This window comes from Arvicanthis niloticus, chromosome 30, assembly GCF_011762505.2.
Source record: "Arvicanthis niloticus isolate mArvNil1 chromosome 30, mArvNil1.pat.X, whole genome shotgun sequence".
Taxonomy (NCBI): domain Eukaryota; kingdom Metazoa; phylum Chordata; class Mammalia; order Rodentia; family Muridae; genus Arvicanthis; species Arvicanthis niloticus.
The window spans coordinates 4,287,312-4,301,181 of NC_133438.1; the positions used below are offsets into that span (position 1 = coordinate 4,287,312).

Below are 13,870 nucleotides of genomic sequence, written 5' to 3' on the forward strand. Positions count from 1 at the left end.
AGGCTCCCTGAACCACCTCGACTGAGACGTGAGACTTGTGTTATGAACTGCAGTGTCTATACTACAGATACAAGGCTTGCTGTTCTTAAAGTAACATAAAGTGAAAAGAGACTGAATATTTTCCTCCTGTCACTCGTCAGCATGTATTAAATATCTTTGTATCAGATTAGCATATTTTTTAAATTCCTGTTCTGAGTTACTCTCTTAAGGATCCAGTGCTCTCTTCTCACTTGTGTGGGTACATACACATGTGGTGTTGTCTCTATCTCTCTCTCTCTCTCTCTCTCTCTCTCTCTCTCACACACACACACACACACACACGCACACACACACTCACACACACACACACAAACAAAGCCAAGCCTGGTGGTGCATGCCTTTAATCCCAGTACTTGGAAGGCAGAGGCAGACAGATCTCTGTGAATTCAAAGATAGCTTAGTCTACATAGCAAGTTCCAGGACAGCCAAGGCTACAAAGAAAGACCCTGTCTCAAAATAAATAAATCAATAAACAAATAAATGAACAGATCTTTCTAAAAAAAACAAAAAACCAATCCTTTGTTTTTGCCTAAATGTTTCCTGAAGTTGCCCACATATCTTCATGAGACTCTGTTTTGGAAAGATAATTTATAAACATTTTAATAATACTTCCCCTTACATATATTTCTCTTTTATAGACTTTTATTTAATAATTTCATCTCTTCATAAATTGTTTTATAAGTTATATTTTAAATACCTATTGTATGTGTTTGGGGTATGCATGTGATAGCACTTGTGTGAAGGTTGGAGGACACCCCTGAGAGGTCTCTCCTCCAACCACCTGAGTTGCAAGGATCAAACTCAGGTCATCAGGATTGGCAAGAGACACCTTTACCTGCTGAGCACTGTACTGGCCTAATATTCTTGGGGTGTTGTTGTTGTTGTTTAGCTGGTTTGGTTTGGTTTTGGTCAGGGTTTATTATTGCCATGGGGTTAGAAACACTCTAAGTGCATTATCCTCTACTCTTTAGCTCTAAGTATTTGTGTCTTTATAGGGCCAGACAAGTCTCCAGTGCAGCTACTCAATTCTGCCTCTGTAAACAAACAGCCAAAGACCATCAGTAAACCAGTGACCAGGTGTGGCTCAATAAGACTGTTTTTGCACAGTTCAGCAGGCATTTTCTATGAAGAGTCGGGTACTGTCTTTTTTTTCCCTCTCTGAGCCACATGGTCTTCATCACAGGACAATTTTCCCTTTGTGGACAGAAACACCACAAAAAGTATGTAAGTGAACTTCACCTTCAGACACTGAAATGTAAATTTCTTATAATTATCATGTTGAAAATGTTTACCCAATTTAAAGCCACATAAACATATTTTCATAACTTTAGATTATAGGGCCTACAAAAAGAACCAGTGAGACTTTGTAAGGTGATTTGCCAACTGCACTCTACTAGAGATCAATTTAACCCAGAGTTAATATTTCTTTGGAAGTTTACCAAGAATGCATTCACAAACCAGTGACTTCAAATAGATGAAATCCTTCAGTTTCCTTTCTTATTCATTGGTAGTTTTAACTTCATGTATAGAAAATCTTGCATTTTCCCAATTATTTTGATTCATTTGTTCCAAGTAGCCTACAAACACTCATGTTGTCTATCCTTTAAGGCTGTTGCCAAGTGTACAGGAGAGTTACTTACTAAAGAGTTCTTACCTTCCATTCATGTAGTTCAGATCCAAAGCCACGATAAAATTCAGTACTGTAGGACCATCTGTTTTGTTTTTATTTTGTGATAGGGTCTAAGTTGCCCGGGGCTGGCCTTGAATTCATGAACTCTAGGATTGCAGGTGAGCCCACCATACCCCTGGCTTAGAAGCAAGTTTTCAAGGAAAAGAAGCAAGCCTCATCACCAGCGCAGAGAACTCCTTTCCTGTTCTAAACTCTGGTTTTTCTAGCCTCGTTCTATTGCAGTTTCCATCAGAGCTGATTAGAATAATTTTCTATTTTTAAAAATAAACTTTTAAAAGACCCATGTTTGCTGACTACTTGGTATGGCTCAGGCACTGTGCTAAGCACATCTTGGGCATTAACCAGTAGACATAAGCTTTGTATGAGCAAATTAATTACGTTTACACTCCAAAAAACAACCCAACCTGGCTGCAACATGAAAAACTCAAGAGAAAAAAATGAACACAGGGGCAGAGTCGAGCTGGTAAAGGAGTGTAGTTTTGAGATCACAGCAGTGAGGACGGATTCCAAATGAATTTGGAGAACAGATCCACAGGATTCGACGTGGAAGGCAAAGAGGGGTGAGCAGGTGGCTCTGCAGGATGAATCCGCTGATGGTGAGCAAAGTGTGCAGTCTGCCTGAAGGCCCTCCTGCCCTTCCTGCAGTGGTAGCTTCTCTCTCCGGTATGGACTCTCTTATGTTGATTGAGGTGTCCAATCTGGATGAAGGATTTCCTGCATTCCTTACATTCATACGGTTTCCTCCCAGAATGAATTCTCTGATGGACACTAAGGGACTGACGGTGGCTAAAGGCTTTGCCACATGCACTGCACTCGTAAGGTTTCTCTCCTGTGTGACATCTACGATGACAGATAAGAGATGACTTGGTCTTGAATGCCTTCCTGCACTCCACACACTCGTAAGGCCTCTGGCCAGTGTGAAGTCTCTGATGTTGAGTACAGGATGAGTTATCTCCAAAGGCCTTCCCACATTCCAGGCATTTATAGGGCTTCTCTCCAGTATGGACCCTCTGATGTTGAATGAGGTGAGTGGTCTGGCTGAAGGCCTTGCCACATTCCTTACACTCGTATGGCTTCTCCCCCGTATGAGTCTTCTGATGTTGTGCAAGATGAGCCTTCTGAGTAAACGCTTTATTACAAACCTTACATTCATAAGGCTTCTCTCCTGTATGAATTCTCTGATGAGTGGCAAGCTGTGAGCTGATACTGAAAGATTTCCCACATTCCCCACACTCAAAGGGCTTCTCCCCGGTATGGATCCTCAAATGACTAGCAAGGTGTATGTTCTGCCTAAAAGCTTTCCCGCACTCTTTACATTTAAAAGGCTTTTCTCCAGAATGCACTCTTTGATGCTGAGTGAGGGAAGCGTGGTGGCTGAAGGCTTTTCTGCAAATCTCACACTCATATGGCTTCTCTCCAGTATGAATCCTTTGGTGCACAGTGAGGGATGAGCCATACCTAAAGGATTTGTGACACATGTCACATGTGTACGGTTTCTCTCCAGTGTGAATCCTCCTGTGTTGGTTAAGCCCTATGTGGTCACTGAAGGCTTTCCCACAGTCGACGCAATGGAAGGGTTTCTCCCCCGTGTGATAGCACCTCCAGTGACGGACTAGCGAGGTATTCTGGATGAAAGCTTTACCACACTCCAGACACTCATACGGCTTCTTGCCGGTATGGCACCTCTGGTGTCGTGCGAAGGAGGAACCATCACTGAAGGCCTTCCCACACTCATTGCATTTATAGGGCTTCTCTCCAGTATGAATTCTCTGGTGAACGGTAAGGGATGAGCTCTGGGTAAAAGTTTTCTTACATTCATTACATTTGAAAAGTTTCTTTCCTGAATAGATTCCGGTTTCTTTCACAACTGTTGGATTTTGGAGGAAACTTTTACCTGAGTCACAATTATGACTTCTCTCTTCTGAACTGTTCAAATGAAACCATCTTCCAGATTTGATACACGTTCCATCTCTGCCCTCTACAAAGGCTCTGTTCTGAGTAACTGTCTCTTGCTCAAATGGTGTGTCCTGCCCATTCCTTTCAAACACACACTCAGAATCCTGATCTCTTCTGAAGGTGGCGCACTCAAGTTTAGTGCTCCAAGTTCTGCCTGCTACCCTTTCAGCATGTGAGGCCTGCCTTGGAAGCAAATCCTGGTCTTCCTGTATAGACTGCTGCTGGCCTGAAACAGACCAAGAAAACACATCTCTTTTATTATGTATCAAGAGGAAGAGATCTGCTTCTGTCCCCTTGCAATATAACCTCTGTCTGCCCTGCCCTTCTGGCACGAAGGAGGCACTAGAAATAACATCTTTGTTTCCCTGCAATACCTGAGTCAAAAATTCCAAACTTGACACTTGTCTGTCTGTGCCTGCCCCTCCCCACCCCTCTCTCTCTCCCCCCATCTCCCCAGTCCTCTGCTGATGCCCAGCAGGTATGCTAAATGAAACCAACAGGTCATTTAACATTTAAAGATGCCCAAGAAACTGAGAGGCTGACAGCACCAAGGGGTAAAAATAAAAAGAAAACTACATGGAAATGAGCTGTTAAAAGAAGGCAGAGGGGAAGAGGAGTCACTCTGAAATCTAAGAGTGTGATTCTGTCTCTAGACTCTTGAGACCTGACAAGATTTCAGTGTGTGGTGGTGGTGAGGATTCGCATCCTGGTCAGAGCTACAGTGACGTCACCACACCATCTGCACAGGCTCCTGGAAACAAGCTGGGTGCTAGTGCTAGCTGTCTTTGTACCATTGAGAGTTCCTTCCCTCGCCCCAATAGAGACAAAATGTGTTTTAGAAACACCGTGTCCTGAAGGAGTAAAAGAGAGAGTGTCTACTTACACTCTTGTCACTGTGAAACTGAGGAAGCAGCTTCCTGACTTTGACTGAAAACAACTGTTACTTCGAGAAGAATTAGAACGAGGGAGAAGAATCCCTCAGCGACGGCCCTGCTCCTGCAGAGGATCTGGGTTGGTTCTCGGAGCACATATCAGGCAGTGCACAATCACCTGTAATCAACCTGCAGCTCCCGGGAGCGAATGCCCTCCACAGGCTTGAAAATAATTACTAAACAAACAAAACCCAGAATGTAAGGGCTCCTGGAGATATGACTCAGACCTGGGAGGGAACAGGCCTTACCTAAGGACTCCAGGTCATCACAGTTCTCCCATGTCACATCCTTACAGAAACTCTTCTGAGCTGACACAAGCTGTGGAGGACTGCCTCTAGCCATTTCTAAGTTGGTCTTCAAGCCCTGAAAAGGTATAAACATACTGATGAACCTGGGTGGCCACAGAAGGGTATAACGTGTCCATACACTGTAATGGCAGCCTGTGTTACTTGGGTGCTGAGCAACTGAGGTTAGAGTTAGATTGTGGATGGCCTTATTTTGTATGTGTGCCTGTGGCAGCTGGGGATGGAAGGGGGATGTCACAGAGTGGGGTCCTCTGGAAAAACCTTCCACTATCGTCATCAGATCAGCTGTGTCTGCTTCCATGAGACCAGCAAGAGCAATCTGTGGGCTGGTGACACTCTCTTAGAGAGGTAGGAGAGGGTTGCAGGACCCTCCTCCCAGTCACCTGAATGCAGTTCTGCACTGACTGCACATGGCATCAGAAAGCACACAGGCTGTGGGGGTCGTCTATACCACTGTGGAGGAGCCACTGATGGTAATGGGTGAAGACTTTCCAGTGCAGCCACTTTGGGGTCACCCACACTTCTCCCAGCATCTCCTGACCTGTGCTCTGTGCTCTGGAAAAAAACCCAATAAAGGCATTAGTTCCCCTGGATGAAGTCTGGTAGAACCATATGTTGGTGTGCTGGCTAGTTTAATGTCAACTTGACACAGGCTACAGTCATTTGAGAAGAATCTCAGGTGAAGAAATAATCCTATCAGAAAGGCCGACAGGCAAGCCTGTAGGATACTTCCTTAATTAGAGATTGGTGTGGGAAGGCCCAGCCCATCGCGAGTGGTGCCACACCCAGGAGCAAGCGGCAAGCAGCTCTCCTGTACAGCGTCTGCATCCGCTCCCGCCTCTAGGTTCTTTGCCTTGCTTGACTTTCTGCCCTGACTTCCCTGGACAATGGACTACAAGCTGTTATACAAAATAAAACCGTTGTCCCCGAGTTGCTTTTGGTCACGGTGTCGCATCACAGCGACAGAAACCTAAGACATTTGGTCATTAGGACCTTACGAGGAGGGGTAGATAGATGTCTTCATCTTCTCAGGGAAGGAAGTCTCCCAGCAGAGAGGAATAGGAGGGACGACTGAGATCCTGCTCACAGTTTTCAGACATTCGCTCTAAATCAAACACGAGACACCTGAATGGCTTGTTTGTGACTCACCACCCACCCCACACTTTTACTGTATGATTCGAGTACCATAACTCTTTCCTCCTCCGTCACAACCTCTCCACAGGAAATAGTGTATTCAAGTGGAAATTTCTCTACTCTCCAAGGAGTCATAAATGCTGCCTGAAGTTTATCCCCAACTTACCCTCTGTGTCTCAAACATTAGCCTCTGACTTGTGGCATACATATAAACACATACAGGTATGTTCACCTAAACCTAAGCATGCACAGGTATACACACATAAGCACATACCAACTCACCCTCTGTGTCTTGAACAGAGCATCTCCATCCCAGGTTACCCCTAACACAGAGCACTTAGGTCCATGGTACAGGAGATGTTTTCTTAGCACTGCCTGGGATAATGCTTCTTCATTTAAGTCCTTTGGAGGGAACCCCTTGGTCTCCTGCACAGCCTTCAAGTCTAAAAGATATTAACAAAGCAAACAGATTTTATTACGCGTTGTATGGGGGGTGGAGGGTACACATGTGATGCACAGACATACATGCCAGCAAAATACCCATACACACAAGATAATTCTTAAAAATAAAAAACAAAGCATTAAGAGAGATGGCTCAGCTGTTAAGAGTACTTGCTGCTCTTCCAGAGAACCTGAGTTCAATTCCCAACACCTGAATGGTAACTCACAACTGTAACTCCAATTCCAGAAGATCTACAGTCCTCTTCTACCCTTCACAGGCACCAGGCATGCATGCACTGCACGCCCAGACATATGCACAGGCAGAGCACCCACATACACAAATTAAGTTATACAGATACAACATAAATAGATAAATAAATAATAAAAATGATTCTGTAAAACTGAGAGGCAAGGGAGGCATGCAGAGAAAAGTAAATGATCTACAGAGGGCCTGGAGCCATGCTGGAGAGCAGAGAGAGCGTGGAGAGATTCTGAGTCTGAGGAAATGAGCTGGGCTGGCAGCTGCCACACTGTTCCACCTCCTCACACTCACCTGGGCTCCAGCCTCTTCTCATCTTTCTTTTCATCATCCAGGGATGCTTTCCTTGTTCCAACAAGGTGATCATATCTGGCTTAGAAGCACAAAGTCCTAGATCCATAAGAAAAACAGGAAAAAGAAAGAAAAATAACCAGGATGTGGTCATGCTGGGGGCTTTGACTTGGAATACACTCCTCTTGGCTCTACAGAAGAGGGCACTGCAGGGATCGGGGGAGAATAAATGGAAGATTCCACTACCAAAGGCAGGAATGGGGGAAAGGCAGGGGCAGGCGTGGGGATCCCTCACCCAGGGATGCCAGGTTCCTGTAGTTCTCCAGCATCACCTTCCCATACAGACTCCTCTGCTCAGAGCTGAGCCACGCCCACTCCTCCTGGGAGAAAACTACAGCCACATCCCCAAATGTCACCAAGCCCTGAAATGACAAAAATGTACTCAGCCAGCACCCACCATCACAGGTCACCGGAGGGTTAAATACACTGTGTCCTCCCACCCTGTGTTCAAGTCCCCATCCGAGCCCTTTAGGAGGGAAATGCATTTGGAGAGTGTCTTAGTTAAGGTTACTATTGCTATGATGAAACACCATGACCTAAGCAAATTGGGAGGAATTTGGTTTACACTTCCACATTGTAGTCCATCACTGGAGGAAGTCAGGACAGGAAGTGAAGCAGGACAGGAACCTGGAGGCAGGGGCTGATGCAGAGATCATGGAGGGGTGCTGCTTACTGGCTTGCTCCCCACGGCTTACTCAGCTTTTTTATAGAACCCAGGACCACCTGCCCAGGGGTGACCCCACCCATAATAACTGGGTCCTCCCCCATTAATCAGTAGGTTATGATAATGCCCTACAGGCTTGCAAACAGCCTGATCAATGGAGACATCCCCCCCCCATACCTTGGGAGCATTTTTTTTATTGGATATTATATTTACATTTCAGATTTTATCCCCTTACCCCATTCCCCCCACCACCCAGGAACCTCCTATCCCATCCCCCCTCCTCCTGCTTCTATGAGAGTGTGCCCCCACCTAGCCCCCTCCTACCTCTGCATCCTCGAATTCCCCCCCCCCACTTGGTGTTCAGCCTTCATGGGACCAAGGATCTCTTCTCCCACCTATGCCCAACAAGGCCATCCTCCCCTACATATACAGCTGGAGTCATGGGTCCCTCCCTATGTGTTCCCAGGCTGGTGGTTTAGACCCTGGGAGCTCTGGTTGGTTGGTATTGTTGCTCTCCTCATGGGGCCACAAACCCTTTCAGCTCCTTCAGTCTTCTCTGTAACTCCTCCATTGGGAACCCCTTGATCAGATCAGTGGTTAGCTATGAGCATCTGCCTCTGAATATGTCAAACTCTGGCAGACCTCTAAGGAGACAGCAATATCAGGCTCCTGTCAGCATGCACTTCCTGACATCCACATCAGCGTTTACCTTTGGTAGCTACACATGGGATGGATACCCAGGTAGAATATTCCCTCCTCTCAAGATGACTATAGCTAGTGTTAAGTTGACAAAAAAAAACCTAGCCAGCACAGGCATATAATCACATAAAAAATGTCATCAATTCCTAACAATACATAATGAAAGCTGAGTTCCTTTGAGCACTCCAGGTTCTTAGAGCCTGTCTCAACCATGTGTATCCTGGAACAGCACAAGAACCAGGAAAGAATCCAGAACAGGGCCTCAAAAGATCTGAACAGCTCATCCCTCAGCCTGAGGGCTGCTACTGCCTGTCATTTTCACTGGAGGTTCACTAGGATGAAAGTAAGAGCAACCTTTTAAAATATGAGTGGGCAGCAAAAATGAAAACCACTATCAGTTTTTAAACTAATATAATGTGTTCAGGCGCTGCCACTGTGGTGCAGGCCTGTAATCCCGGTACTTAGGAGACAGAAACAGAAAGATTCCAAGTTTGAGGCTAAAGTAACACACACTCACACATGTACACACAAGGTAACACACACTCACACACGTACACACAAGGTAACACACACTCACACACGTACACACAAGGTAACACACACTCACACACATACACACAAGGTAACACACACTCACACACGTACACATAAAGTAACACACACACACGTACACACAAAGTAACACACACACATGTACACACAAAGTAACATACACTCGCACACGTACACATAAAGTAACATACACTCACACACGTACACATAAAGTAACATACACTCACACACGTACACATAAACCCACACATGCACCAAGATCCTGTCTCAAAATAAAAGACCAGGAAGAAGGACGGATAAGCCAATCTTTTCAGCCTTCCAATCTGAGTGTCCCTCACTGTACCAAACCTGATGACACCAAACCTAATAAACAAATCATAGGGCTGACCAACACTTGAGCTCTTCTGGGGGACAGTCTGTATACTACAAACCAAAGTTCCCACAGAATGTCAGTCTATGAATAAGACACCATCATAACTTTAACTCAGTCATGGAAAGACAGGACCAAATAGCTTTTAAGTGTGCACACACACACACACACACACGTGTGTAGGCCAAGGGTCAATGCTGTGTATCTCTTCCTCAATCATGTTCTGATCTTGTGCTTGCCCAGCAAACACTTTACCGACTGGGCCATCTCCCAGTCTCAATGTTAGTAAGCCCCTGATGGGGAAATTTCCTTAGCTGGAGACTGAAAAGAGCTGATGCAGTCAGTATACCTCACCTGGCAACACTTGGAGAGCTGAGAATTGCTCTGTGAACTTGAGCAAACCATGAGCTAGCATGCTCGTGTGTGCCACCTAGTCTAAAACCAATGCTTCTTGGCTCTCAACATCCTGCCTGCTGTAGCATCCTGCAACAAAGAACAGAACTGACTGCCAACAAGAGTAGTCTGCACTCCAGCAGACTGAACTAACTGGATACGGTGGGTTGTTCACACAAAAAAAGGACATGAGTAAGTGGGACGGAGGGGGAGGAGGTTATCTTTAAGATACATTGTTTATATACCCAGAACTGACAAAGAGTAAGAAAAAGATACTCTCTTTCAAAAGAGAGAAAGCAAGAAAGATCCTAGTACTCAGACCACCTCTGACTTTTTGTACAGGGATACTTATAGTCTCACACGGTCTTCCGGAGGCATTTAACAGTGCCCAGTCCTAGAGTTCCAACTTCATGATTCTGGATGATCAATATTGTACTTATTTTTTTTTCCTTCAGATCTTCAGATACTTTTCAGATATGCTTTACTAACCAAACCAAGTCATCTTTATGTTTTTAAAAATCTATGTTTTCAGAAATATGAGAGAATGAGAAAATGATGCCCATTTGGGGGAGGGGGGATATGAAAAACCACATTGTGCATACAGCAATATATTTTACACATCGAGTGACACTACAATAGAATGATTTTATAGTTTTTAAACAGAATTTTTTTTAAAATGGAAAATCTTCAGGTTACAAAACCCATCCTAAAACTGTTTGTTTTTTTTTTAAATCATTTTTCTAAGTGGGCCAATGGGACAAATATGTTCAGTGTCTCATCATGTCTGAGTCCTACAGCATGCGTGTCTATTTCTCTAGCGTTTGTCGGGACCTTTATCCACCACTCCTACCATCAAGGAGAATAGAATAGAATTGCATGACTCCCAAGGGAAAGAAAAGCAGTAAGATGTTTTCTTATAACTGGCAATAATTTGTTTTGACTTTTCTTTTCCTTCTTAAAACAAAACAAAAAAAAAAAAATCTCACTCTGATGCCTGGCTCATTTCAAACTCCTAGGCTAAAGATGTTGCTGGGACTATGTACTGCAGCATCCTGAGTGCCTGAGACAAACCATGCCCACACACACACACACCATGCCATCCTTCCTCCCTTTTGATTCTTTTATATTCATTTTCTCTCCTTCATCTGCGTGCATGTGTGCGCCTGTGTGTGTATACACATGTGTACGCATGCACCTGTGCCCGAAGAAGCCAGAAGTCAGATCCCCTAGAGCTACAGGTACAGGCAGTGTTCAGCTGCCTGATTTCCGTGTTGAAATCCAAACTCTGGTCCTCTGATACAGCAGTAAGTACTCTTAAGCACAGACCTCTCTCCAGCCCCAATATTTGAGATTTTAAAGGCTCTAACCATGAAATGTAAAGGCAATTTTCCAGAAACAAAGAGAATGAAGGTGACAAGCAGAAGTCAGAAGTGATGAGGAACCATGTCTCAGACATCTGCTCAGTCCCTTTAGGGATGGGGCCTTTGTTCAAGGACACCTTGGAGAGTTTTGAGCAAAGAGTGGCAAGAGCTGACCTGGGATGACCTCTCTGGCATTCAGAAGAGAAAGGAGTTGAAACACATATCCCAGAAACACAGAGCCATGAGGTCAACAGTAAGAAACAAGGACGATCCTAGCATTCGGGAGACAGAGGCAAGAAGATCTCCATGAGTTCAAAGCTGTCCACATAGCACGCTCCTGGTTTGCCAAGACTACACAGTGAGACCCGGTCTCAAAATCAAAGGAATAAGAGAGAGGGATCCCAGACCCAAGGTAGGGAATCTGGACTCTTGCACACTGCCTTGACTTTCTGTGAACTTTTCTTTTGTGAAATCCTAGAGATCAAGAAATATTTTTAAATTTAAAATTAGTTTTAAAACCCTCATTTCATTTATGTGTGTGTATTTGTATGTGTATGCAAGCACGTGTATAATGTGAATGTCAGAAGGAGACTTTTCAGGTTCTCTTCCCTCCTTCATGTGGCTCCTGGGGATCACACTCAGGTTGTCTGGCTTGGCAGCAAGTAGTTTGCTTCTGAGCTATCCCACCACTCCAGTTAAAAATTGTGGTGTGTGTGTGTGTGTGTGTTGTATATGAGCGTCCAGGTTCCTGTGTCCCTGACATAACTACCATGCTGAGCTTCTTTTGTTATTGCTTTGACACAGGTTTTATCACTAAATTAGAAGTTCACCTTTTTGGCTATGCTGACTGGCCAGAGAGCTCTATAAACGTACCTGCCTCTGCTTGGAAATTCCAGTCTACGGGAATATACCTCCCTCCTTACACAGGTACTGGGATTCAAACTCAGGTCCTGCTGCTTCAAGAGCAAGTGCTCTTACCCACTGAACCCGCTCTTCAACCCCTTAAATGAGCCTTAGCCACAATATAGTTCTCCTCCATCGTGAGCATCATAGAAACCAGGTAGAAGGATTGCTCCATTTCCGAACATAAGAATCCTTCTGAAGCAGGATATGGTGGTAAACACCTTTAATTCCCGCACTTATGAGAGGCAGACAGAGCTCCGTGAGTTCAAGACCAGCCTAGTCTATATAGTCTACATAGGTGAGTTCCAGGGCAGCCAGGGCTATGTAGATAGACCTTATCAAAAAAAAAAAAAAAAAAAAAAAAAAAAATTCCTTCTGAGATGAATGGAACAATGAAGGGGATGAATCATTTCTTCAACCAAGAAAGAACAGTTGGGATGAAAAGGAAAGAGAATCAGTTTGAAGCTATCCCTATAGCCCATCACTCACCAGAATCGGAAGAAACAGCACCGAGGACAGGTTCTGTTAAACTGAAAACTTTTCAGAGAAAATAAACACCATTAAGTGTCGAAAGAGCAAGACTATTTCAGGAGGCAGAGAGGAAAAGTGACTCACCTGAGACTTGGCTTTAAGCTTAGTCCCTGTCGGGGCAGCTTCCTGTTTGCGGTTTATCTCCTGGAGGAAGTTGGTATCTCTGGGAAGCAGAGCTAGGGGAAAGGAAGGACTAGACACCAAGTCTACACAAGACTACACCCTGCATGAGCAGGGCGGGATAGTTTTAAAAAGAGAGATGAAATCCCCTTATTACCCTGTGCGGGAGTAAGGAGAGGGTAGGATGTAGAGTGGGGTTGTCTCTTTTTTGTCTTGCTTGCATAAATATATGCGCACCACGCGTGTGCCTGATGCCCATAAAGTTCAGGGGAGAATGTGACATTCCCTGCAACTGGAGTTAGGGATGGTTGTGAACCACCATGTGGGTGCTAGGAACCAAACCTGGGTCCTCTGCAAGAGAAACAAGTACTCTCAGCGGCTAAGCCATCTCTTGTCCCACTGGGAGTTTCACTTCTTGAAGCTTGGACATGGAGACAAGTCTAAACTAAGTTGACCCTGGAGACGACAACGTCCCTCCAGTACCTCTGCCTGACTGCTCTGACACAAGTTGAGCTTTCAATGATTGATTCTTATTTAACCACCACAATCAAGAGCCCAGAGACACCATCTCCAGCACCAAGGCCTCGAGAACCCTCGGACCTTACCCTTCCTTCACACCCAGAATAGATTCATCTTGGTCCATTCAGCCCAGATACATGACACTCACCTTTGTGCGCAGGCTCCAAAGTCACCGCTCCTTGACTTCCCTGGGAGGCCAGGCGGGTCCCGGAGCGCGGCCTTCCCCGGGCGGGGCGCCCACGAGCAGCTGTAGTGCCCGCCGGACCTCCAGCAGGCCTGGGCTTTGTGCAGAGGGCGCCGCGCCCCAGGATGGCCCGGGGTTTGCATGACTCTACACTCGCCACCCCCCGCATGTCACGCGAGGGGCGCAGGCTCTCCTTGCCAGGCTGCAGACACTCTCCAAGGCCGCGACTCAGGGACACACCCCCGGCAACACCCACGCCCGCCACGCCTCGTGCAGCCACGCCCTCGCCCTACCCAACCCGGCCCTAAAGGATCGGACCCTCAGGCAGTTTGGCCGGAACGCGCCGGAAGTGGACTTTGCTTGAGCGCAAGGCCCCTGGGAAGTGTAGTCCCTAGCGGAGAAATCCGGTAGAGCCCAGCTGCCTCAGTGTTTTTTTTTACAAAAGACCGAGTTGGAGAACAGCGGGA

The 13,870-nt window shown here is 45.6% G+C and overlaps 1 protein-coding gene across 4 annotated transcripts; it reads right to left on the minus strand.

Moving 5' to 3' along the window:
* Positions 1–364: 364 nt before the first annotated feature.
* Zfp28 (ZFP28 zinc finger protein) lies at positions 365–13,656 on the minus strand. Of its 4 annotated transcripts, XR_013108197.1 has the most exons (8): positions 13,368–13,656; positions 12,665–12,756; positions 7,343–7,469; positions 7,051–7,146; positions 6,339–6,499; positions 4,866–4,980; positions 1,694–3,911; positions 365–1,233 (listed from the first exon to the last, which is right to left on the minus strand). XR_013108197.1 is itself a non-coding variant. In XM_076927563.1 (7 exons), the coding sequence occupies exons 1-7, from the start codon at positions 13,570–13,572 to the stop codon at positions 2,215–2,217; spliced, it is 2,493 nt and encodes an 830-aa protein (XP_076783678.1). In that variant the 5' UTR covers positions 13,573–13,656; the 3' UTR covers positions 365–2,214. The 4 variants fall into 4 exon arrangements, 3 of the variants coding, with proteins under 3 accessions (XP_076783678.1, XP_076783679.1, XP_076783680.1); XM_076927563.1 differs by having other exon boundaries at positions 365–3,911; XM_076927564.1 differs by lacking the exon at positions 12,665–12,756 and having other exon boundaries at positions 365–3,911; positions 13,368–13,509.
* Between the last annotated feature and the right edge of the window lie 214 nt (positions 13,657–13,870).

Excerpts from the sequence above, each read along its gene's own strand:
- Zfp28 (XM_076927563.1), bottom strand. The coding sequence starts at position 13,572 with ATGCGGGGGGTGGCGAGTGTAGAGTCATGCAAACCCCGGGCCATCCTG. Across the intron at positions 12,757-13,367 it reads TTTGGAGCCTGCGCACAAAG|CTCTGCTTCCCAGAGATACC; the intron begins GTGAGTGTCATG and ends CCTTTCCCCTAG. Across the intron at positions 7,470-12,664 it reads AGCTTAAAGCCAAGTCTCAG|GGCTTGGTGACATTTGGGGA; the intron begins GTGAGTCACTTT and ends TTGTCATTTCAG.